The following is a 22,825-nucleotide window of genomic DNA, read 5'->3' on the forward strand; positions in this document are numbered from 1 at the left end:
ATTGTTTCCCTAAATTTTCCAGCACAAACACAAATGCTTTTATAATAATGAAAATGTGTTACTTTAAAAAAACTGGGAGGACTCTATTTAAGTGATTTCACAGCTTGGATATTAAATGGAGACATAGTAGATACTTTAATAAGCCACAGTAAATATTTTGACCCCTTCAAGTCCTGGAGAAAGACATATCTACAAGAACAAATCAGAAAAGGTTTCCACAGGGCCATAGTAAGTACAACACACACCAGCTCCCAGGGTTTACATATATGTACTTAAACCAGCTGGGCTTATAAAGTCCAATTCTGTAGTATACATGCACAACTACATATATTTACATAAAATATAATTATGAAGTAATGAGATTAACTTTTCTCAGTAGTCTGTAGATTCAAGCTCATTTACTTTTATAGCTTTATTTCTACACTTTCAGATATTTGATATGTAGTAGATTCTTATTATTTTTAAATCAAATAAAGAGATGTCACTATTCAGACCCTGTTGGGGAAGCACTGTAAACACCATCTAGAGCCAAAGAGAGATATGTTGGTAACATTTCAAAAGAAATTCTTTAAATATCTTTGAAGGAGCCAAGGTATAATTGAAAGGTCCTTGTTTGTTTTCACTGAAAAATCACTGTCTACTTCAAGGGAGTAGCTGCCAAATACTCTTTCAGCAGTTTCGTATGGAATTGCTTACAGAAACCTGAGAAAAGTGGCACATGTGTGCCATTTATCCTAGAGGTTGTTTGCTGTTTTTAAGCAATGCTCACATATTGATGTCACAAACCTTTGCCCATGTGGTCCACCCCTTAACTGAGCTCTGATATCACCAGGGTCTCTTCACCTGAGCAGTCTTTTTTTCTTTTTTGTCTTTTTGCCATTTCTTGGGCAGCTCCCGCGGCATATAGAGGTTCTCAGGCTAGGGGTCGAATCTGAGCTGAGCTGCCAGCCTACACCAGAGCCACAGCAACGCGGGATCTGAGCCACGTCTGTGACCCACACCACAGCTCAAGGCAACGCCGGATCATTAACCCACTGAGCAAGGGCAGGGATGGAACCCGCAACCTCATGGTTCCTAGTCGGATTTGTTAACCACTGCGCCACGACGGGAACTCCCACCTGAGCAGTCTTGCCCTCATTCATAGCACAGGTCCTTAACTCAGTGCCTGGCATGGGCAGCAATCCACAGGTGCAAATGCTTAATAAACTGAGAGAAATTTTCATTCGGGGCAAATATTTTCCCTATTCATCTACTGAAGTACCTTGAACAGAATTGGTGCTAAATTAAGGTTTGATGAAGAAACAAGCAGAAGATTGAAAAAGTAGCACTTATGGATAATACAATACCAATTTCTTAACAGCGATAGCAACATCCTTAAGAAAGGTCTTAGCTTCTTCGTCGCATTTAAAATAGTCACTTTGCAGCGATTGTTCTAGAAAAAATTAGAAAATTAAACCTCTTATTTATTTGTTCAAATCCTATTTAACCCTTTTAGTTTAAATGCTTACTCAGCTGAAAATTACATCTCTCTCTGAATTTCTATAGCACATGATATTTCTCTGTTTATAGTGTTCTTATTTAGATATATACTTTATGCTTCTTGAACACAAACTCCTCTGAAGATTCCATCTTTGTATCACTCATGGTAGAAAGAAGGAATCTGTATAGGATAGCACAAAAAGAATTCAATAGATTTATGAAAAGGATAAAGACAACATGCCTATGATACAGGTTTAAGAATGTTTTCATATACATAAACATATATATGCACACACACACACACACATATACATATATCCTAAATGTACTATTTTGAAAAAAGCATTTTTAAAATTCTTTATAAATCCATTATGTCATTTTCACTTCTGTGCCAATATTTTAATCATGGAATGAGAATATATATTTGTAAAACTGGTAGTAGATCTGAGGTAGGCAGAGTTTCTAACCCTTTTCATTCATTGACATATGAAAGATACTGCCTTTTCTCTCCCACACTGTCAAGTCCACAGCACATGATAAGACAGGTTTGGGAAATGTTGGCAAAGGTAAGGAAGACAAGACACATGCAGAATTGGAAGAAAGAAGGAAAAAGAAAAGATAAAAGGAAGAGAAGAGTGAACAGAGGAAGCTTCACTCACCTTGGCTTTGTCACCATTGTATTCTGCAGATTCTGTCTAAATGGATTTGGGGCCTGCCTGCTCATGTGTGCGATGAGTTTGATGTGCTCAGTGTTTTACATGTATGTATAATCTAAGCTAATTCTTATAACCTCATGATGATTCTCATTACACAGATGAGAAATTTAAGACGAGGTTATGTCATGTGCTTAGGGGTCACTGAGTCCATCACTGATAGAGTTTGGATTCAGAACCAAGTGCTTTGACTCCAGAGGCTATGCTTTTAGTGGCCATCCTCACCTTTCAGAAGAGTTAATAGCAATTTCTGCCTTCGGTTTCAGGGAATGTGGATTCTCTTAATGAACTAAGCTCACAACCCAAGTGAAAATTAGTTACCAAGTTTCTAAGCAGGTGCATATTAGGAAGGGACAGGCATTGGCTGCTGTCTCCTATCTTCTATGAAGTGAATGAGCCCAAGTGTGTTCCCACTAGCAAATGGGCTGAAGAGTTACATGTTTTATAACTCACACTCAGGGCAAGAAAGCATGATGGGTCCAGAAATTATTCGCAGAAAAAGTTATTTATGCCTAATGCACAAGTCCTTGCCTAACGCGGTAGGAGATTCTTCACCATCCCTTTCTTATTTACCCGTTAAACCTGCCCATTTGCCATGGTAAAGTGTTAGAGGAAATGAACTCGCAAAGAAAAGGGAAGAAGGGGCAAGCTACAACTCAGTGTATAATCTAAATGCAGGTGGGCACTCCAGTCACAGGCAAATGGCAGGGGCCTGGGAGTCCAGGATTTGTCTGGGACTTGCCAGCTACTAGTGTGAGCTGGCTCAAGTCACAGAGCTGAGCCCTGGGTCCCATACCGCTGCCCCTCTCTCCCACAAAGAGCTGGAGAAGGTTCTGGGAAGAGAGTCCCCACAAGGTTTCCCAGTGAGTGCTGCCTGGGCGCCACCTCTGAGAAGTCCTTCTGGGAACCTACGGGCCTCTTACCCACAACAAAGAGCTGCTCCAGCGCGGCAGCAGCGACTGAGGATCCCAGCGTGGAGGGAAAGGTGCATAACTCCAGGGAGGGGCCAGTGGAGACAGTGGCTGCTGCCTTTAGTGCCTTCTCGCTGCCGCCAAACCCCAGCTCTGGGGACCAGGAGCTCAGAGCCATCTTGCTGCTCCTGCGTGGCGCTTCCTGGGCGGTGGGAAGGACTGGCAGTTGCCAGGGGCAACGAGGACGCCTCGGAAGCCGCGGAGGCTGCGCACCAGCTCGAGGCTCTCACCTGGGGTGGGTACCTCGCCGGTTCTCTAATTTTATCCACAATAATTGAGCGATCTTGTAAGGATGAGACCCTCTTTAGCTGTCCTTTCCTCCTTCCATTTCCATTTCTTTAGCTCACGCCTTGTACTCAAACACCTGCACACTTGAACCAGGGGAATCATCTTTGAAAGCATTTCTGTGTTAGATACTATAGGAGGAGCTTTAGGTGCAGCTCCCTTAATGTTCACAATGTCTTTATCAGGAAATTTCTTTTATTATCTACATTTTTACAGACTAGGGAACTAAGGCAGGGATGATTAAGTGAATTGCCCAGGGTCACAAGGGGATAAACTGGGGTTTAAAGCAAAGTGTGTACAGATCTTTCCACTATGCTACAAAACCTGTCTCTGTACTCTAGAACTTTCCCTGCATAGTTTCTACCACTGAACATATTTTACCTTGAATCAGTGATCTTCTGCCTTCTCATTACGCAGTAAGCTTTTTGAAGGCTAGGACATTATTTTTCTCTGTGTCTCCAAAAACCAGGCCCACATGAGGCTCAGATTGAGTATAACTCTTAGTTCCCCTTTTCACTGGTTGGTTAGAGAGCAGCAAAGATGATTTAACCCCCCTCCTTCTTAAGTTTTTTTAACGATGGCAAAATTGAAATCAGAGTGAAAGTAACAATGACAATAGCTATATTTGTTGGATGGATCTATGTTCCAGGCACTGTCCTAAATTCTTTATCTACTGTAACCTATTTTGCCCTCATAACAATCCTTTGAGGTAGGTTTTATTGCCCACTTTGCATATGACAACACAGAGCCTAGGCCCTGAATCACTATGCTATACAGCCTTGGAGAGGACATAGCACATCAACAGCAGAACTAGCTCTAGAATCCAGAACTCCTTCCTCCAGGGAGAACCATATGCTGGCAATGAACACTCTCCTGGGCCCCCTCTTTTGCAAGATTTGGCATCAGATCCATCCCGGCCCTTCTGTGCTCTCCTCTGAGCAGCAGGGGCAGGTGCCTAGCAACTTCATGTCTCAAACACCCTCATCGTCTGGTTGGAGACGCTAGAGGGAGATTAGCTGGCAAAGAAGCCATTCCTGGAGTGGCAGTTTCAGTTGACTGTACAACCCAGCAGTTTGAGTGGCTCCAGAGGTGGCAGGAGTGGGAATCAGGCCTCCAGCAGTCTCCAGCTCTTTATCAGTCACTGCAGGCGCATGGGCATGGTACTGGTTTGTGGCAGCTTTCTGGTCTGTGGGATCTTCTTTAAGTAACTTCCTTTTGGTTTCTACAGCCCTTGTAGAATATTTCCTGTGATAAATACCTCTCTTCTTGGACTATCTGGACTGGACTACTTTAAGCCAACCTTTATGCTGTCACTAGAATATTCTTCCCATTCATCACCTCACTTGGATCACATTGCTCTCTATTGTCTATGAATGAGGTCAGTCCCTAAGGGGACATTGCATGTTTACCTTTATAATTAGAAAAGAAAGTAAAGCTACAAAAAAAAAAAAACCTAAAAAATAAATACACAAACCTAAAATAATTGAGCTTATTAAAAAAGCTTTCTAGAGTTCCCGTCTTGGCTCAGTGAAAACAAATCTGACTGGGAACCATGAGGTTTCAGGTTCGATCCCTGGCCTCGCTCAGTGGGTTAGGGATCCAGGCTTGCTGTGAGCTGTGGTGTAGGTCACAGATGCGGCTCAGATCTGGCATTGCTGTGGCTCTGGTGTAGGCCAGCAGCAATAGCTCCGATTAGACCCCTAGCCTGGGAACCTCCGTATGCCGTGGGTGCAGTCCTAAAAAACAAAACAAAACAAAACAAAAACAAACAAACAAAAAGACAAAAAAAATTAAAATTAAAAGATAAAAAATAAAAAAGCTTTCTGATCCTTCAGTAGCCACAGATGGTATTCACTGGATCAAAAGTCATGTCCCACTTCTCTCATGTTTCTGTTTTACTCTGGTAACATAAACAGATACTTTTCTCTTCCAGTCAACATTTTTCAGGCAGACTCACTCAGTAGCAGAACAGTATATTAGAATACCCTGGTCCCATGCTGACACTGATTTTTAGTTATAGTAAGCAAGTTCGTTTCTGTTTCCCCTGCGGCTGACCAGGGCCAGGAGGACCCATCTGTTGCCTGAATTTGAACTCAGATGCACAGGAACATACACAATCCTGTGTCCATGTGTATCTGGACAGGACAGCTTCTACAACCATAACTGGTTTTAAGGTATTTGATGATGACATTGCTCTTGTTGCTACCTCTATATAAATCTATTACCTCTAGGAAAGACTTCAACTTCTAGACCCTGAATTGCATTTCTAGACCCTGGGTTAGACCAAGCCAGGCTCCCAGTTTTGGTGATGTGTTAAACATCTCACATAAAGGAAGTGGTTGCATGTTTCAGTACTTTGTGCTCAGCATTTCGGGATCTGTGATGGTTGGTACTGGACCATGCTCAAATCCTCCTCAGAAGTAAGAATTCTAGCAAAAAGAGGCTCTGTCTTCTCACCCTGACCCTACCAGTGCCAAATGCAGTGACTAATATGGGCACGTGGCCCTGCCTCTCCATCATGGTTGGTCAATGGGGTCTTTATATCTAATGCCCTGCCATTGTTTGCATGTTGTGTTTCATCTTCAGGCTTGTTGCTTCATAGTCACAGTAGCCCCAGATGTCATGCCCTTATACAAAGTGGGAAGGAGTAGAAAGGCACCACCTATGGAAGCCCCTCGTCCATTTCATTAGGGAAAGAAATCTGTCCAGAGTCCTAGTCTTAGTCCTTTTATGTCTCAATGGGCAGGACTAGATCACAAGATCACCTGTGAAAGGGAGTTCGGATAGTAGGTATCTGGATTTCCAGCCTCTGTAGAGGTGGCAGGAGAGAAGAGGCTTCAGAATAGCTGGAGGTTTACCCACGGAATGGCAGACTTATGTACATTCTCCAAAAGTAATTATTTGCCAACTCCAGCATTACTTCCAAACCAGCTGGCTAGATGAACCTTTCCTGGGAGTTGTGAATCTGTGACGCTTCTAGCATTGAAGAGAAAGGGTATTGTGATCCTCATCCACTAAGTAGAATCTCTCCCATTTAAACCTTCATATTGGCTTTATGCCTAGGTCTGCAAGCTGGTTATACATTAAAAAAAGATTCCATACCCCTTGGCCTTCTTACAGCTTCTAAAGTATCTGTCTTGTGACCAGGCTGCAATTCTCAGCTACAGAGACTCTATTACACAATCATTTGTGGTAAAATGGCAGGAAGAGTTGTCCCCTAGGTAATGCCAGATGGTTGGAGAAGCAAACAGATGGACTACTGCCCCAGATGGAGTTATGCCAGACAAAGCAGGGCATCTCCAAGGAAGGCAGCCCATGCCAGTGTTTGTAACAACACCTGATAAGGGGCCTCCTTTTCAAGTTGGTCTCTTGACTGCTTGTTTTTATCCATCATCAGCAATTTCTTGGGACAAAACAAACACCAATTGCATCATTTGTGGTGGTCTTAGATTGGCTTAGGTAGTTAACCTCTTAATCCCCATTCTACATCTGTAAAATTGGATTTTACATTCTGAAGCTTACACAGAATAACAGTGTGCTTACCACAGAGCACATACTATTTCCCAGCTTTTACTTCTACTCAATGGAAAATCAGAAACATTTCTGAAATACAAATGTTAATGTCCTTTCTGCAACTCTTACCTTCCTTAAACCTCTTGGTCATTTGACCCTTAGTGACGATTACTGCAAAACAGTTGCAGTTTCAGAGGTGGGAAGCTGGTTTTATTCCTGTGGTGTTTCTCCTGGATAGCAGTGGCTTCCTGGAGTGCTCCATTAGGGAGGGTTCTGAGGCTGAATCCCTGCAGAGAAAGATGCGTGCCAGGGCACTGGAGAAAGGTGTGGCCATATATGTGCTGGCATCAGACTCACTGGTTCACGTGTTTAGGGTGTGCCTGTTGTGTGTTGGGCATTGCGCTGGGCACTGATCTTATTCAAGAGACCTATATGTGATACTGGGGAAGGTCTCTCTGAGGAAGGGAGACATGAAGGAGTCAGATTCTTTTATTATTCTCTTAGTGGAAAGGAAAAAGAGGTCAGAGAGAGATTAGGCAAAAAGAGGAAAGAGTAATATGAGGAGGAAGTGGAGAGAGAGGAGGCAGGAATCCGAAGTCAGCTGTCTTCTTTCCTGATATCCTCCTTTCCTCTTGTTTTCCCAAAAAGTTCACTTTCTCTGATGAATCCAGTCAGTGTGTATTGAGCTTTGTTGCATACCAAATGCTCTAATCAGTGCTTTGATTAAACACATGGATAAGATTTGGCCCCCGTTTTTAAGAAAATGGCCTTGAAGATGGACAAAGGACAGGTTTGGAAGCATACCTACAAAGCAGGTTGTGGTTTTAGAAAATACACATTGTGTAACTGTTGCCATGCCTTACTTAATATTTATCATAACTCTCCAGGGTGATTATAATGATTATCCTAATTTTCAGAAAATCTCTCTGAGAGTTTTAAAGACCTGGAGGATAACCTTGGGTCAGGCCCTTAGAGTTGGACAATGGCAAAACAATCCTAACTCCAGGACTGGTCACTGTCTGCTATGCTAGAGCTGCCCTGTGTCTCTGTGACTGGGCAGGGGCTTAGGGCTGGGGTAAGGCATGCTCTGGATTGTATAGGATGACAGCAGGGCATGCTCTGGATTGTATAGGATGCCAGGGAGGTGTACCCAATGGGCATGGGGTGAATGGAGATAAAAAGCGGGAGCCCAGCCAGAAATTTAGGTTGTGATTTCCCTATAAAGAGCCTTGAATTCCAAGCTCAGGAGTTTGGTTTTATGCTGCAGACAATACTGTTCTGAATAAGATGCTCAATATGAATGCAATATGAATATGTTGCACAATACTGTTGAGTCTAAGTTGCTCCCTGCTGGCAGCTGCTAGGTAATTCAGTTTATTTTTGCCTAAACATTTTATCACAGAATAGAATATCACCATCAATTACAGGCATTTTGATTTTTTTCAAGTGAGCATCAGCAGAGTAATCACAAATTAAATTGAGCCTGAAACAACCAATGCCATGTTTAGCAAGAATGTCTTTTTTTATTAATTGAAGTCACTGACGTTTCAAGTAGTGTCCTCTTTTAGAAAGGTAGCAGTGGATGACTGTTAACACTTAGCATTTTAATAGATTCTTCTAACATGCATGATCTCTTTTATTTATTTATTTATTTATTTTTATTTTCCCACTGTACAGCAAGGGGATCAAGTTATCCTTCATGATCTTTTAAGTAGCAGTGTTCTTATTTTCCTTATTTTTTTCTCAATTTAGTTAATTTTTATTTTTTTAAAGTGTATTAGATGATTCATATGAAGATGATTTGGGGCAGGTACTCTCCATTTGATTTTAAAAAATCTGTTTTCTCTCTCTTTTTTTTTTTCCTTAACAAACTTAGCAAATGGCAGATAATACTGGAGGACTACTCCCTCCACATATGGTTGTAGTTGAGAATTTCCAAAGCTCATTTAATTAAAAATACAAGCCATGGCAGCTCTCAATCCCATTCCCTCCTTTCTCCTTCCTTAATTAGCTCCTCCCTCTCCTGTGTCTTCCACATGTTCCTCCAACCTCATGCCCACTTATCTCTGTACTAAATACATGCCTTTCCCAAACCCTTCTGCTGCCCTACCTCTCTGCTTCCCTTCATTACCCAACTTTTTAAAAGTGTGGTCTACATCTGGGCTGTAACATATCCCTTCACCCAGAATTCTAAATTGCCTTCCCCTCATCCTCTCATGGCCTTTTCCCAAGCCCCATCCCCCCACACCTTCTCCCTGTAGTATTTGACACAATTGCCTGGCTCTCCCCAACCCTTCTTTGGAAACTCACCTCCTAATTTGTTCTTGCTCTTCCTTCTTCTCTTCCTTCCCTGGATTCCTTGTCTTTTTTTTTTTCCTGTTTGCTAAAAGGGGGCAGGCTGTGTGGACTCCATTCTTGATCTCTCTCTTCAGGTTCTCTCAACTCTTCCTTTGAATAGAGTTGAATTTACACAAATAACTCTCAGGTGGTATATCCTGCCTGACCTCTCCTCTTCATTTAATCTTGTGGACTAAACATTCTCATCTGCCTGTGCTTCCAGAATGTCAAATTCAACCAGTTTAGAATCAAAATCTGCACACTGCAGGTGGTTTCCCTGCCTACTGAAACACACTTGTACTGTCAGCTCATCTCAAAAGCTACCTCATCTACAAATTTTTCTTGATCCCAAGAATCTTAGAGCCTCTAGAGCACTTTATTCAAATTTTTCATGGTTAGTAATTATCATAGACTGAGTGGTCTAATAGTTTTCCATGTGATAGTCTTATTACTAAATACTTGTATAGCCTCTATGCCTCAATACTCTCATCTGTAAATGGGACATTAATTTAGAGTAGTCTTGAGAATAAATTGATACAGTGAAACTGTTTAAAACAATATCTAGAACAAAACAAACAATTCCATATATTTAGTTACTGTTGTCATCTGTGTACTATGAACTTAAAAATGAGGATTGCATTTTACTCAGTTTTTTAATCTCTTATAGCACATAGCATAGCAATTTGCATGTAATAGGAAAGATTCATATGTTCAGAATTTTTTAAAAATATAGAGCTCAAAACCTCTTGCAGTTTAGGTTTAGTAGACAAGAAAAATACTGGGGAAAAAGGCGACTTTCTTAGGATCTCACACTGCTGATACAACAAGAATTTACATTCATAAAATTATTACTTGCCACTATTATTACAAGACCCTAAAGGACATTTTGAATCACCAGATTAAGCTGCACGTAAATGTTGCTTCTTAATGAATTTTATTTTTATTGCTTAATAATTAGTTTTAAATGGTAACTCTTATTTAACCATGATTTAATGAGAACTTTGGATTCTGCTAGATCAATGAGCCTTTGGAGTTAAATAATTGTCACCATGGCTCCAACTATTACTCTTTTTTCCCCTCCTGTTCTAATATGAATACATTCTGGTTCATGATGAATTTGTATGTAAAATTAGCTGTGATAGAGAGTTCTTTTAAGTTTGTGCACTTTTCTTTTCTGACACTATTCATGACAGGGTTGTTAGGTAATGCCTGGATTGAAGCACTGCTGTCTTAAACCACAAAGGTCAGAGCAGCAAAACTATGCTTGGAAAAATACCCAAACCCCTATGGGTAAGTCCTGGAACACCATCGTGTTGTTCCAATAATACCTATTTATAATTAATATACTTTAGTGAGTTTTTACTAGCAATCAAACAGTCTTGTTGAAGCATAGCTCCTGAGTTAGAGATCACAGGGAGGGGGCAGAGAAACACAGGAAAGACAGTGCTCTCAGTGGAAAGGGTCTTGGCCTCAAAATCAGACAAACATGATCCACTTACTAGTTGTGTAAACTTGTGTCAGCTTTTTAAACATCTTGAGATTCAGCTTCCTCATTTGGATAATAAAAATAAAAATATTAAGCATGTAGGATTTTGAGATTCTGAAAATTAGAAGAAGTGTTTTGTAAAGAGCCCACCAGGCACAGTGTCTGGCTCAATGCTGCTATATTATTAAGAAGTTTCATTTTCATAGCTTCAAAATAACTTTATTGACTAATAAATTATGCAGCAAAATTATTGAATTAGTTAACTGGCTAAATACATTTCATATAATAACCAATTTAGAAATTAAAGAACAAAAAATAAAAATACGGTAAATTTTTGTAAAAAAGGAAAAAAAAGGAAATGCACTTTATCTGGTAAAAAAAAAAAAAAACAAACTCTAAAAGGCCATGAAAAAAAAATGCTATTGGTTTAGTAATTATTCTTCCCAATGGAAGTTACAAATTCTACTATGAATTGGGTACCCAAATGAGTTTATGCAGATACCCTGACAGAATACATGAGTCCCTGAAGAAAGTACCACTCTGTTGGGAATATACTTATTATGGGTGTTCTCTCCCACACAGAGGATGCAAAGATAAGACAATTTTTGTTGTTGAAAATTAGTTGACCAAATATGCACGGATTTATTTCTAGGCTCTCTATTCTTCTTCTTCTTTTTTTTTTTTTTTAGCTATCTTTTCATCTTTCTTTCTTTCTTTTTCTTTCTTCCTCCTTTCCTTTCTTCTTTTCTTCCTTTCTTCCTTATTTATTTATATGGCTGCATATGGAAGTTCCTGGGCCAGGGACTGAATCTGAGCTGCAGCTGCAGCTACAGCAACACTAGATCCTTTAATCCATTGCACTGGGCTGGGGATTGAATCCACACCTCTATGGTGACCTCAGCCTCTGAAGTCAGATTCTTAACTCACTACACCACAGCAAGAACTCCTGGGCTCTCTATTCTGTTTCACTGGTCTATGTGTCTGTTTACATGCCACTATCATACTGTTTTAATTACTATAGCTTTATAGTATAGTTTTAAATCAGAGAGATAATAATTCCAACTCTGTTCTTCTTTCTCATGACTACCTAGGATATTCATGGTTTGTGGTTTCATTGCATTTTCTATCTCTGTGAAAAATGCCTTTGGAATCTGATAGGGATTACACTGAATTTATATATCATTTTGGATAGTTGTACATTTTAACAATATCAATTCTTCCAATCCATGAACATGAATATTCATTTATTTTTGTCTTCTTCAGTTTCTTTCATCAATGTCTTATAGTATTCAGTATGTAGATCTTTTACCTCCTTGGTTTATTCCTAGATATTTTATTCTTTTTGATGCTATTGCAAATGGAATTGTTTTTTCTTTTTTTTTCTTTTCTTTCTTTCCCCCCCCCCTTTTATTAGGGCTGTGGCATATGGAAGTTCCCAGGTTAGGGGTCAAATCTGAGCTTCAGCTGCTGGCCACAGCCACAGCAACAGCAATGTGGGATCTGAGCTGCATCTGCAAACTACACCACAGCTCACAGCAATGCTAGATCCCCAACCCACTGAGCAACACCAGGGGTTAAACCCACATCCTCATGGATATTAGTCAGATTTGTTTCCACTGCGCCACAATGGGAACTCCTGGGATTAGTTTCTTGATATCCTTTTTGGATAGATCATTGTTGATGTAAAAAAAATACAATTTTTGGATGTCGAGTTTATATCCTGCAACTGTATTTGTTTTTTAGTTCTAATAATTTGTGTGTGTGTGTAAAATCTTTCAGGTTTTCTGCATACAGGATCATGTCCTCTGTAAGGAGAGATGATTTTACTTCTTCCTTTCTGATTTAGATGACTTTTATTTCTTTTTCTTGTCTGATTACTCTTGCTAGTATTCCCAGTTCTATGTTAAATAGAAGTGGCAAGAGTGGGCATCTTTGACTTGTATCAGATTTTAGAGGAAAAGGTTTCAGTTTCCCCCATCAATTACAATGTTAGCTGTGGGCTTTTCATAAATGATTTTTCTTTTGTTGAAGAAATTTCCTTTTATTCCTATTTTGATGAGAGTTTTTATCATATATGGATGTTGATCTTTGTCAAATGTTTCCTCTGCATCTGAGAGGATCATGTGATTTTTATCTTTTATTCTGTTAATGTGGTGTATAACATTGATATATTTGCATATGTTAAACTATACTTGCAACCTAGGGATAAATTCTACTTGGTCATGGTGCATAATTTTTTGGGTGATGCTGTTGAATTCAGTTTGCTACTATTTTATTGAGGATCTCTGCATCTATGTTCATCAGAGATATTGGCCTGCAGTTTTCTTTTCTTGTGTCTACCTGGCTTTGGTATCAGGGTAATGCTGGCCTCATAAAATGAGTTTGAAAGTATTCTTTTTGTTTTTTGGAAAAGTGTCAGGATTGGTATTCATTATTCTTTGTATGTTTTGTGGAATTTAGCCCTGATGCCATCTAGTCCTGGGCTTTTATTAGGAAGTTTTTGATTACTAATTCAATCTCTTTATTTTTAAGTTCTCTGTTCAGGCTGTCCCACCACTCAGCAGGAATTCCTTACAGTGAGAAACAAGTGAGCAAACAGGTCTGGGCTCTGCACAGAAGGATAAGTCTTCACAGTGACATGAGAGCCATTATAAGGCTCAGCGGGGTCCAATGGGTTGAAATTGTGTCCGTGATAAAAGATATGTTCAAGTCCCAAACCCCAGTGCCTCAAAATATGACCTTATTTGGAAATAGGGTCTTTACAAAGGCAATCAAGTTAAAATGAGGTTATTAGGAGGCCCTATTTCAAAATGTCTGGTATCCTTATAAAAAGGGAAAATTTGGATGCAGAGAGAAGAAGACACACAAGGAGAAGATGATACTGTGCCTGGAGTGATATGTCTACAAGTCAAGGAATGCCACAGACTTCTGGCAACCACCAGAGGCCAGAAGAAGCTAGGAAGGATTCTCCCCTGGAGCTATCAGAGAAAGCATGGCCCTGCTGATACCTTGATTTTGGACTTCCAGAACTGTGACAATAAATGTATTGTTTTAAGTCATTCAGTTTTTGGTACTTTGTTAGGGCAATACAAGGAAATTGATACAGGTAGGGAAAGAACAGAGGATATACCAACTGCACTACTTCCTTTTTCCTAAAATGATCCATAAAACATACCACAACTTCTTCACCTACTCACCACCTGCTTGCTTAACTCATGTGTAGGCTATAAGAATTTTCTACTGTTCACAGCTCTCAGGATAACCTCACCTATCCTGGGTCCCTGAAGGCCCCATTCTTGGTCTACTTCTTACCTGCTCATTGGGTCCTCACATTATTTCCATCATCTCAAATATCATTTTGACTGATGCTTCCTGTAGAAGCAGGATCATATGTACTCCATGTTCCATCTTTTAAATTTCTATATCCACACTTATCATTAGGTCAGGCTGGAGTTTCCTCAGGAAACTTTCTTCACCACTGCTGCCAGCAAACAGAATTCCTCATTAGATACTCTGAATAAGCAACTGCTTATTAAAGGAATTCCAGGCAGCTAGGAGGGAGGAAAATGCTGTATATGCAGACCTTGAAGAACATTAATTTGACACAGTAAATATATTTGGAAGAAACTTCACACACATCCTCTTCTGTGTCTTGTAACAATAAAAAACAGCAGGCATCAAACCAAGCTTATCATCTTCCTTCTCCAGATGAGCCCTTCTGAGTTTTCTAACCTGAAAAATGGTATTGTACTCTTCTGATCAGCTAGCCTTCAACAGAGCTGTGGCTGGAGCAGGGCAAGCAAGGTGCCTATGGTGCAAAATTTAAGGAGGCATCACTCCCAGGGTCAGCCTTGGTCTCTACACGTAGTCAGTCACCAACTCCAGTCCCATCCACCTCCACATCATCTCTCTTAGTGGCTCCTCTGTGCACATTTGGGCACTAGGCATGCTGGGATGATATAGAATATCTCCTTTCTATTCTCACTGTAGCTGCTTTGGTTGAAGCCTTGTCTTTTGTCACCATTTGCTGTTAGGTATGCCACATTTGTCTCCTGTATTGGTCTAATCTCCAGAATCATGCACCCTCAGTGTGTCTCTGTGACTCTCTCACATCTAAAAAAGCACGAAATCCTTAGCGTTCAAGTTTCTTCCTAATATGGACTTGACCCACCCTTTCAGCCTTACTTGGTACTGCATTCCCACCTAAGCACTTTATACCCCAATTCAGTGTATTACGCACTATTCTCTGCATATGCCATGTGCTTCCATGTCTTAGCACCTTAGTACATGTTCTTTCTTCATACTGTTTCTTCTCCTTCTGGAAAAAGCCAGATCAGAACCCAGAGCCCCAAAGTCTACTTCCTCTGAGAATCCTTCTGTTACTCTAATCTTATAGTGCAGCTCTTATTTCATGCTGCCTTTTACTTTGTGAGAATTTCCATATAGCTGCCGCCCATGTCCCTCCATCTCGGCTGTTGACACAGTGTCCAGTAGTTGCCTGTGTTGTCATCCACCACTTTGCACAGAATGGTTACTCCATGAGTACTTATTGAACCCAAGTCCAAACTGGTCAAAGGCAGCTTTATGTAAGTAACTATTCCTTTTCTCTTCCATTTTTATTTCATCCACTTCTATCTCATCATGTTTGACTTTTGCCTTTAACAGTGACATAATATAGGCAACTAAACTTCTGCAAAAAGTAATATGGAATCATTAGAAGACTTAGTTTGATGAGGCCAGGAACTACTGTCTCTATTATTTAGAGCCCTGTTCTTCATGCTTGACACAGAGTAGATGCTCAATAAATAACTACTGAGTGAGTTCATAGCAATTATAATTGCTTTGTGCCAGTGTTGCATTGCATACTATTATAAGAAGTTTACGGAAGGATTCATATCATTTTCAAGCCTTAAAAAACTATTTATGTTATCTGCATCAACTTTACAGAGGACAATATGAAGTGTTTCCCAGTTTTACTAATCTTTAGGGATTTCTATTAATAACACAGAGGAGCCATGGATCAGGTTGGAGCTGGATTACATGGTCTTAGAAACGAGTAGAGCTTGGTCCAGCATGTCCACATGAGATTTTATTTCTTAGAGCTTTTGCATTTTCTGGTAAGATCATGAGAAGAAAGGGAGAAGTTTCTACATTTAGTAACATTTATTTATGCATTCAGTATCAAGTACATAAGTGCAAATATCCAGAGTCCATAATTAAGTCCATTAGGAACTACAGAGAAAGTAATACAAATTGTAATAAAGTTAACATGCTGGTACTTTTTAGTTACCATACATGTAAATCAGTCCATCCGTCTCACACAACAAAAGTACTGCATGTTTGTTTTGGATTTATTCATTTATTTAATTATTTTAAGTTATACAAAACTGATTATCCTAAGTACGGTCGACTTGTTTTTATTTTCATGTTGTGTGTGTTGGAAAAACTTAAACATTAGTCTACAAGTCTATATATTGTTATTAAAGATTAATCCAACCAGCAACCCAAGACAGATAAGCGATTTCCACTACTGCATCAGTGCACTGGGCAAGAAAAGCCTAGCCACAGGAAACATGAGAAGCTACAGAAGCATTGCAGAGAGGAGAAGAACACCGACAAAAGAAAGATAACTTGGGTTCTCGCCATCATGCACTTTTTTTTTCAGCAACACAAAATTAAAAACCACATCTAATACACTTTTCTCTATACTTTAGTGCTTGACACAAGTGACTCAAATATCCTAAGAGTACAGGAACAGCCTAAAAATAGCTGTTTTAAAGTTTGTCTCTAAGATTATGGTACTGGGGGGAGAAACAATCAATTTGCAGTAACATGTAAGACAGAGCTGTTACCACTTCAGACATTCCTCTTGATGTCCAGTCCCCGGTGGGATATCGATTTACTCAGCGTGCCTTTTAGCGCCTGGGATTTTAGCCTGAATCCTAAAAAGATGATGTCAAAAGGTAGTAAATTACAAGTGTTATTAATGAAATCATTTTATGACATCATTAGGTGTTGTTACTTTAATTAGCTAAGTGACCAAATAGCTAAATATTCCAAAAGATGATTTTTAGGTATGAGTGTCTATAAATACATTTCTATGCAAAAATAAGAAAGTATAAATTAGCTAATGAATAACCCAAGGAAGCCACATCCCTTGTCTTTTTCTTTTCTTTTTTTTTTCTTTTAGGGCCACACCCTTGACATATGGAGGTTCCCAGGCTAGGGGTCGAATCGGAGCTACAGCTGCCAGCCTACACCACAGCCAAAGCAACTTGGGATGCAAGCTGCATCTGCCACCTAGACCACAGCTCACGGCAATGCCAGATTGGATCCTTAACCCACTGAGCAAGGCCAGGGATCGAACCTGTGTTCTCATGGATGCTACGATGGGAACTCCACCACATCCCTTAAATTATAGCATTTTAGGCATATAAAGATGTCAATTTATTGACTGATTTCTTCACATAATCATGTGAAGTACTGGGATGGAAAGTAATGGAGTCAAGAGCAGAGCCCTGTGTCACATTATTACACCTCACTCTGGACAGATATTTGATGCATTAACAAACATCCTTAGAATCTGCTATTTCGACTTTTTAGAACTCTACCAATTGTGCTATTACCTGGACCATTTCCATTTTCTCCTCAAGGACACCAAGAAGACTTTTCAAGTACTCTACTGAAATCCAAAGTCTTGCTGGCTAGAGCAGGCTGTATGATCCCTCAGTTTAGTGATCATAGAACGATCTGAGTATTTACCTACATTTTTACTAATTCATTCTAGAATTGCTTGAGAGTAGGCATTCAATTCATCAAAAGTGATTTATAGAATCTGTTCTTTTCACTTGAAAATAAAGACAGTTTCTGCCCAATTTCAGGCTATTTTATCATCCTAGAATATAACTCACCAGGACATGGAGAGTTGTATTCATCTGAGGCAGATTCATTATTAGATTTTCAGTTATTTAAACCTTATTTATTTCCTCTATAATATTTATTTTATCTTGTAAAATTTTTCACCCTTTTCCCTTACTTTCAAAACTCTAATAAGCATTATTAGATGTTATTGCTTAGAGCTGGAAAATTGTGACATAGAAAGGTTAAATGACCTGGTCATCCATCCACTCAGTATAGAGGAGGGAGGGCACCAAGGTCACCTGACCCAGTCTGGGACTGTCTCCACACCTGCCAATCTCTAAGCAGTAGGAGGAAGATGACCATGGTCATGATCATCTAATATTAACTGAGTGCTTCCTATCTCTGTAACAGTATTTTACAGACACGATCTTTTCAAAATATAGATAAGGAAATAGGCCTAAGGAGTCAAATAACACTTGTGACGAACTCATATAGCTAAAAAAAAAAATGCCAGAAATGGACTCAAACTAGTCTGTCTGATTCCAAAGATCATGTCTTTAATGGTTTAACTAAAATTGTGTGAGTTCTTTTGGTAATTTTTCTAACATGGAATCAGAATTTCAGAGACTGAAGGAGCCTTAGGGGTTAGAGCCCACCAAGAAATCTTCAAAATTTAGTGTTAGGCAAAACATTCTCTTAAAGAACTGCTGTTTCCTCCTTTTTGATAAACAAGAACAATATAACTTACCCAGTTTCTCTGTTTATTCTTGGCTACCATGAAGCTCAGAGCCAAATATGAATGAAGCTCAATTACAGAAACCATATTAGTCCTCATGGTTAATATGTTTACTTTTCATTTGTTTTCACATCCTTGATTTCTATTTTTTTTTTCTTTTTAGGGATGCACCCATGGCATATGGAAGTTCCCAGGCTAGGGCTCGAACTGGAGCTGCAGCTGCTGGCCTACACCATAACCATAGCAACGTGGGATCTGAGCGGTGTCTGCAACCTATACCACAGCTCATGGCAACACCAGATCCTTAACCCACTGAGCGAGACCAGGGATCAAACCCATGTCCTCATGGATATTAGTTCGGTTTGTTACCTCTGAGACAAGACGGGAACTCTGATTTCCAATTTTAATTTAACCAACGACATTGTATACATATATGTTCATACATCATATTTCTCTGCCATCTCTCCTTTCTCTCCATTTTAACAGGCCTAAGCCTTATCACTTTTGTTTGAATTCTGATAGCCTCTTAGCTGATCACATTTCCTCTAAAATTCTCCTCCCACTAGACTGTCATAGTAATCTGTGCAAAACTCAAGTCTGATTACATCACCCTCTGCATAGGAACATCAAAGACAGGCTGTTTCCTTTGAGTCAGAGTCGTAACTTCTTAGAGGAGTCAATACTTGACCTCAGTCTCTCTTTCTAGACCCTTTTTAGTTGACCTTTCTACTCATTTAAACTTTATACATGCTGGTTGACTCACTGATTCTTGAACTTGTCCTACATTTTCATGCTTCTGCTTCTACCTGTATTACTTCTTCTTGCAATGTCTTTCCCCTCATCATCCACCTGATGAGTGTTTATCCATCCTTCAGGGCTGCTACAGAATGGATGTTAATGTCTCACCCTCCCACTGCCACCCTCGAATTCACATTTGAAACCTAACCCCCAATGTGTTGGTTTTGGGAGGTGGGGCCTTTGGGAGGTGATTACGTCATGAGGGTGGAATCTTCAGGAATAGGATTAGTGCCCTATGTAGGAGAACCCAGAGAGTTTTTCCTTTCACTTCTGCTATGTGAGAACACAGAAAAATCGGCAACAGGACCCACCTATGCTAGCAAGGACTCTCATTGTAGGGGCTTTCTATTATTCCCTCCAGGTGGGAACAGCAGTTTCCTTATCTCCCTGGCCTTAATAATTTTGTACAACTCTATCGTCATTCTTATGCTGTCTTAGAGTTATTTCTTTATGGTTTTATCTGCACCTGTAGGCTGAGAGCTCTGCTAGGATGGGATCATCTCATTGAACTTTATATTCTCTGTGCCTGTTACACACAGTGCCTAGAACATAACAGGTATGTCTCTTTTTGGAAGCAAGCAACCAATCGATCGAATGAAAAATGTGATTTGTTCCAGATCCCCAAACTAAATATTGGATAGCTGAGGACCAGATCTTTTGTCATCCAGTTTCCAAGCTCCTATTCTGATGTTCTTTGCTGTAGTTTCTGAAGATAGTTCTAACTGCCAAAATGTCACCTAGGGAGTTCATTAAAACAGAGATCACAGGCCCCTTATCCTAGACATTCTTATTCCACAAATCTGATGTAGAGTCTGGGAATTCATATTTTCAACAGTTCCCCATGTTTTGGCAACCACCAAGTTTTATAGTATACCATGCTGCCATTTCTTAATACAAAATAATAAATATTTACCCTCAATTTGTTGATTTTTCATTAGGTATTACTTGCATTTGTGTCTAAAATGATAATTTCAGGCATTTTGAAATGTGCTGTAGATCTGATACAGATCCAAATTTACCATGAATTTAAGAAGAAAGAGTATAAGCAATACGTAGTAAAAAACAAAAATCTTTATATATTTCAGGAGAGAACTGTAACTGATTATACACAAATCAAATGGCAGAGGAACACTAAGTGCTTGTTTTTTTTTTATTTGTTTGTTTTGTTTCATACAACTTTGACTATCTAAAATAATTCCCTTTAATTCTGACCATCACCTAGGTCTAGCCACATACCTCTAAGATTACTAGAGAGTTCATGTCAAAAGAAGTCTAGTCTTGGAGTTCCTGACATGGCTCAGTGGAAACGAATCTGACTAGTATCCATGAGGATGTGGGTTCGATCCCTAGCCTTGCTCAGTGGGTTAAAAATCCAGCATTGCAGTGAGCTGTGGTGTGGGTTGCAGACGCGGCTCAGACCTAGTGTTGCTGTGGTTGTGGCATAGGCTACCGGCTACAGCTCCAACTGGACACCTGGCCTGGGAGGCTCCATGTGCCGTGGGTGTGGCCCTAAAAAGACAAAAAAAAAAAAAAAAGTCTGGTCTTTTTTGAGATATTTATTGTAGCTGAAGCCTAGGTCAGCTTTTGATTAAAACAAAATATTGAATAATAATGACAACATAAAAACTATCATTTTAGATGAAGACACAGCTAAAAACACTAAATTAAGGATTAAGGAAAACTACTAAGTTTAATGATCATATTAACTGTAGCTACTTATAACTGGAATCTTTATCTCCTCATATAGAAAGCAGACATAAAATAGAGTTTATTTAAGACAGGTTTAAAAAGGAATGGTGTTAATAAAATAAGCAAACGCACACTAATGTTAAGTTGAAATGATGTAATTTAAAATGTGACAAAAGTTCTAAAGATTAAAAAAAGCTTTACGTTTTAAAAATAATTTCAATGGTTTAAAGTTAATGATGTTTATTGTTTAAAATATTGAAAATATGTTAAATTGCTGTTTTTATTTCAATTAAGCTGTTATAAATTAATTTTACTTTTCTGAAACAGACTTCTTTCTTACCTCCAACCCATCTTATTCTTGGACATGAGCCAGTCCCCAGGTAAAGCTTAATATCATTCATTCATTAAAACTTACTCATCATGATCTCTGAAATAAACCACTGAAAATTTTGTTTAATTGGGAGTTTTAAAATTAATACTTAATTTCTGAAATGATATATTTGGGAAGGGTGTGAATATATGGCTCATAAGTGAATGATCATAAATCAACCCATTATTTTATTACCCTCTTATTATTGCTCCCTAATCCACTCAAATGCCTGACTCAGATGTCTCTCCTTTTTAAGAATTGCACGATGTAACTTACTTTGCCACGACAGCATTTATGTGAGTCCTCACCAGTCCCAGATATTGGTCAATCTGTGCCTACCAAGAGGAAGAAATCATGAGCACATCCAAAGTTAACAAGGTCAAAATTTAACAAGAATGACTAATACCGCATAGAACTTACCTGGTGCTTAACATACACTACAGGTAGAGTAAACATTGAAACTACAGCTGGGATGAAAAACAAATATAGTATTAAAATTCTGAGAGCCATCAGTAAGAATAAACTTATAGATGCAAGTTATATAGTTATATAATATCACAACATTGTCTACAGTAGTCAGCATCCTAGCTAAAAGATGGCAGGGCTAGTCCATGAGGAAAACAAAAATATGGCTAAGACCTTCACAGATGTTAAAGTCATTATTCCTGGACGGAGGGAATGCCCTCCTATGAGGAATATGAATTTCTATACATAATTGCCACTGAAGCAGATATATATATTTGAAGCCAAATAAGCCAATTATGGTTAAAGAAAAAAAACCTTGAGATTAAGAAATTCATTATTATTGTGTCATATATAGTGTGCCCTTTAATTGAACTATGATGGTCAGGGAAAGGCTCTGTACTCCGAGAATCTGGTATTTGTTATTAGGAGTCCATCCAACCAAGCTAACAGCCTAGGAAGCTTTATGTTCTCAGAGTTTATGAAGGGAGACATAACACACTTATCTGTCCTCACCCATGAGCAGCAGGGTCAGGCCATTGAAGAGAGCGCCAACATAGGTTAGGAGCCACATCAGGACTGCAAACTAAAGAATGAAATGATGATCAGAGCTTCTAACACCATCATGACAGAGAAGTCTCATTTCATTGACTTCTTTATATTAAAATTTGAGGCAAACTACATCACGATTTCAATGGGAAATATAACAGCATTTAAAGCTCTTCACAGAAAGATGATCTAATCTTTACTTTTCTCAGAACGTTTTGGACCTCTTTGTTGTAAGATTTGAGGGACTCAGTGAAATAATAATCTGGGGTAGAGGTAAGCAAACTGGCCATTGGCTTGTTTTTGTATGGGCCCATGAGTTAAGAATGGATTTTACATTTTGCAGTGGTTGAAAAAAATCAAAACAAGAATAATATGTGAAATTTCATGATATGTGAAAATGATTTGAAATTCAATTTTCAGTGTTCACAAACAATGTTTCATTAGCACATAGCCACAGTCATTCGTTTATGTATTGTCTTTGGCTCCTTTCCTGCTATAATAGCAAAGTTGAGTAGCTGAAACAGAGTCTGTGTAACCTATAAAGCCTAAAATATTTACTATATGGCTCTTTGTAGA

The 22,825-nt window shown here is 39.2% G+C and overlaps 2 protein-coding genes across 4 annotated transcripts in view; both read right to left on the reverse strand.

Moving 5' to 3' along the window:
- The window catches only part of CCDC175 (coiled-coil domain containing 175), a 73,910-nt gene extending 70,596 nt beyond the window's left edge, over window positions 1-3,314 (reverse strand). The window contains 2 exon segments of the mRNA XM_013985897.3: window positions 1,347-1,432; window positions 3,116-3,314. Of these exon segments, the coding sequence (XP_013841351.3) occupies window positions 1,347-1,432; window positions 3,116-3,281 (252 nt within the window). The 5' untranslated portion in view covers window positions 3,282-3,314.
- Window positions 3,315-15,853: 12,539 nt separating this feature from the next.
- RTN1 (reticulon 1) overlaps window positions 15,854-22,825 on the reverse strand; it is a 224,843-nt gene continuing 217,871 nt past the window's right edge. For 2 of the 3 annotated variants that reach the window (NM_001244640.2, NM_001244641.2), the window contains 4 exon segments: window positions 15,854-16,726; window positions 21,515-21,573; window positions 21,659-21,705; window positions 22,217-22,286. In NM_001244640.2, the coding sequence (NP_001231569.2) occupies window positions 16,684-16,726; window positions 21,515-21,573; window positions 21,659-21,705; window positions 22,217-22,286 (219 nt within the window). In that variant the 3' untranslated portion in view covers window positions 15,854-16,683. 3 annotated transcript variants of the gene reach the window in all.

This window comes from Sus scrofa, chromosome 1 (assembly GCF_054392235.1).
Source record: "Sus scrofa isolate SSC_HxYL_T2T_F1_AM1 chromosome 1, Sscrofa_HxYL_maternal_Yorkshire_Landrace_v2.0, whole genome shotgun sequence".
Taxonomy (NCBI): Eukaryota; Metazoa; Chordata; class Mammalia; order Artiodactyla; family Suidae; genus Sus; species Sus scrofa.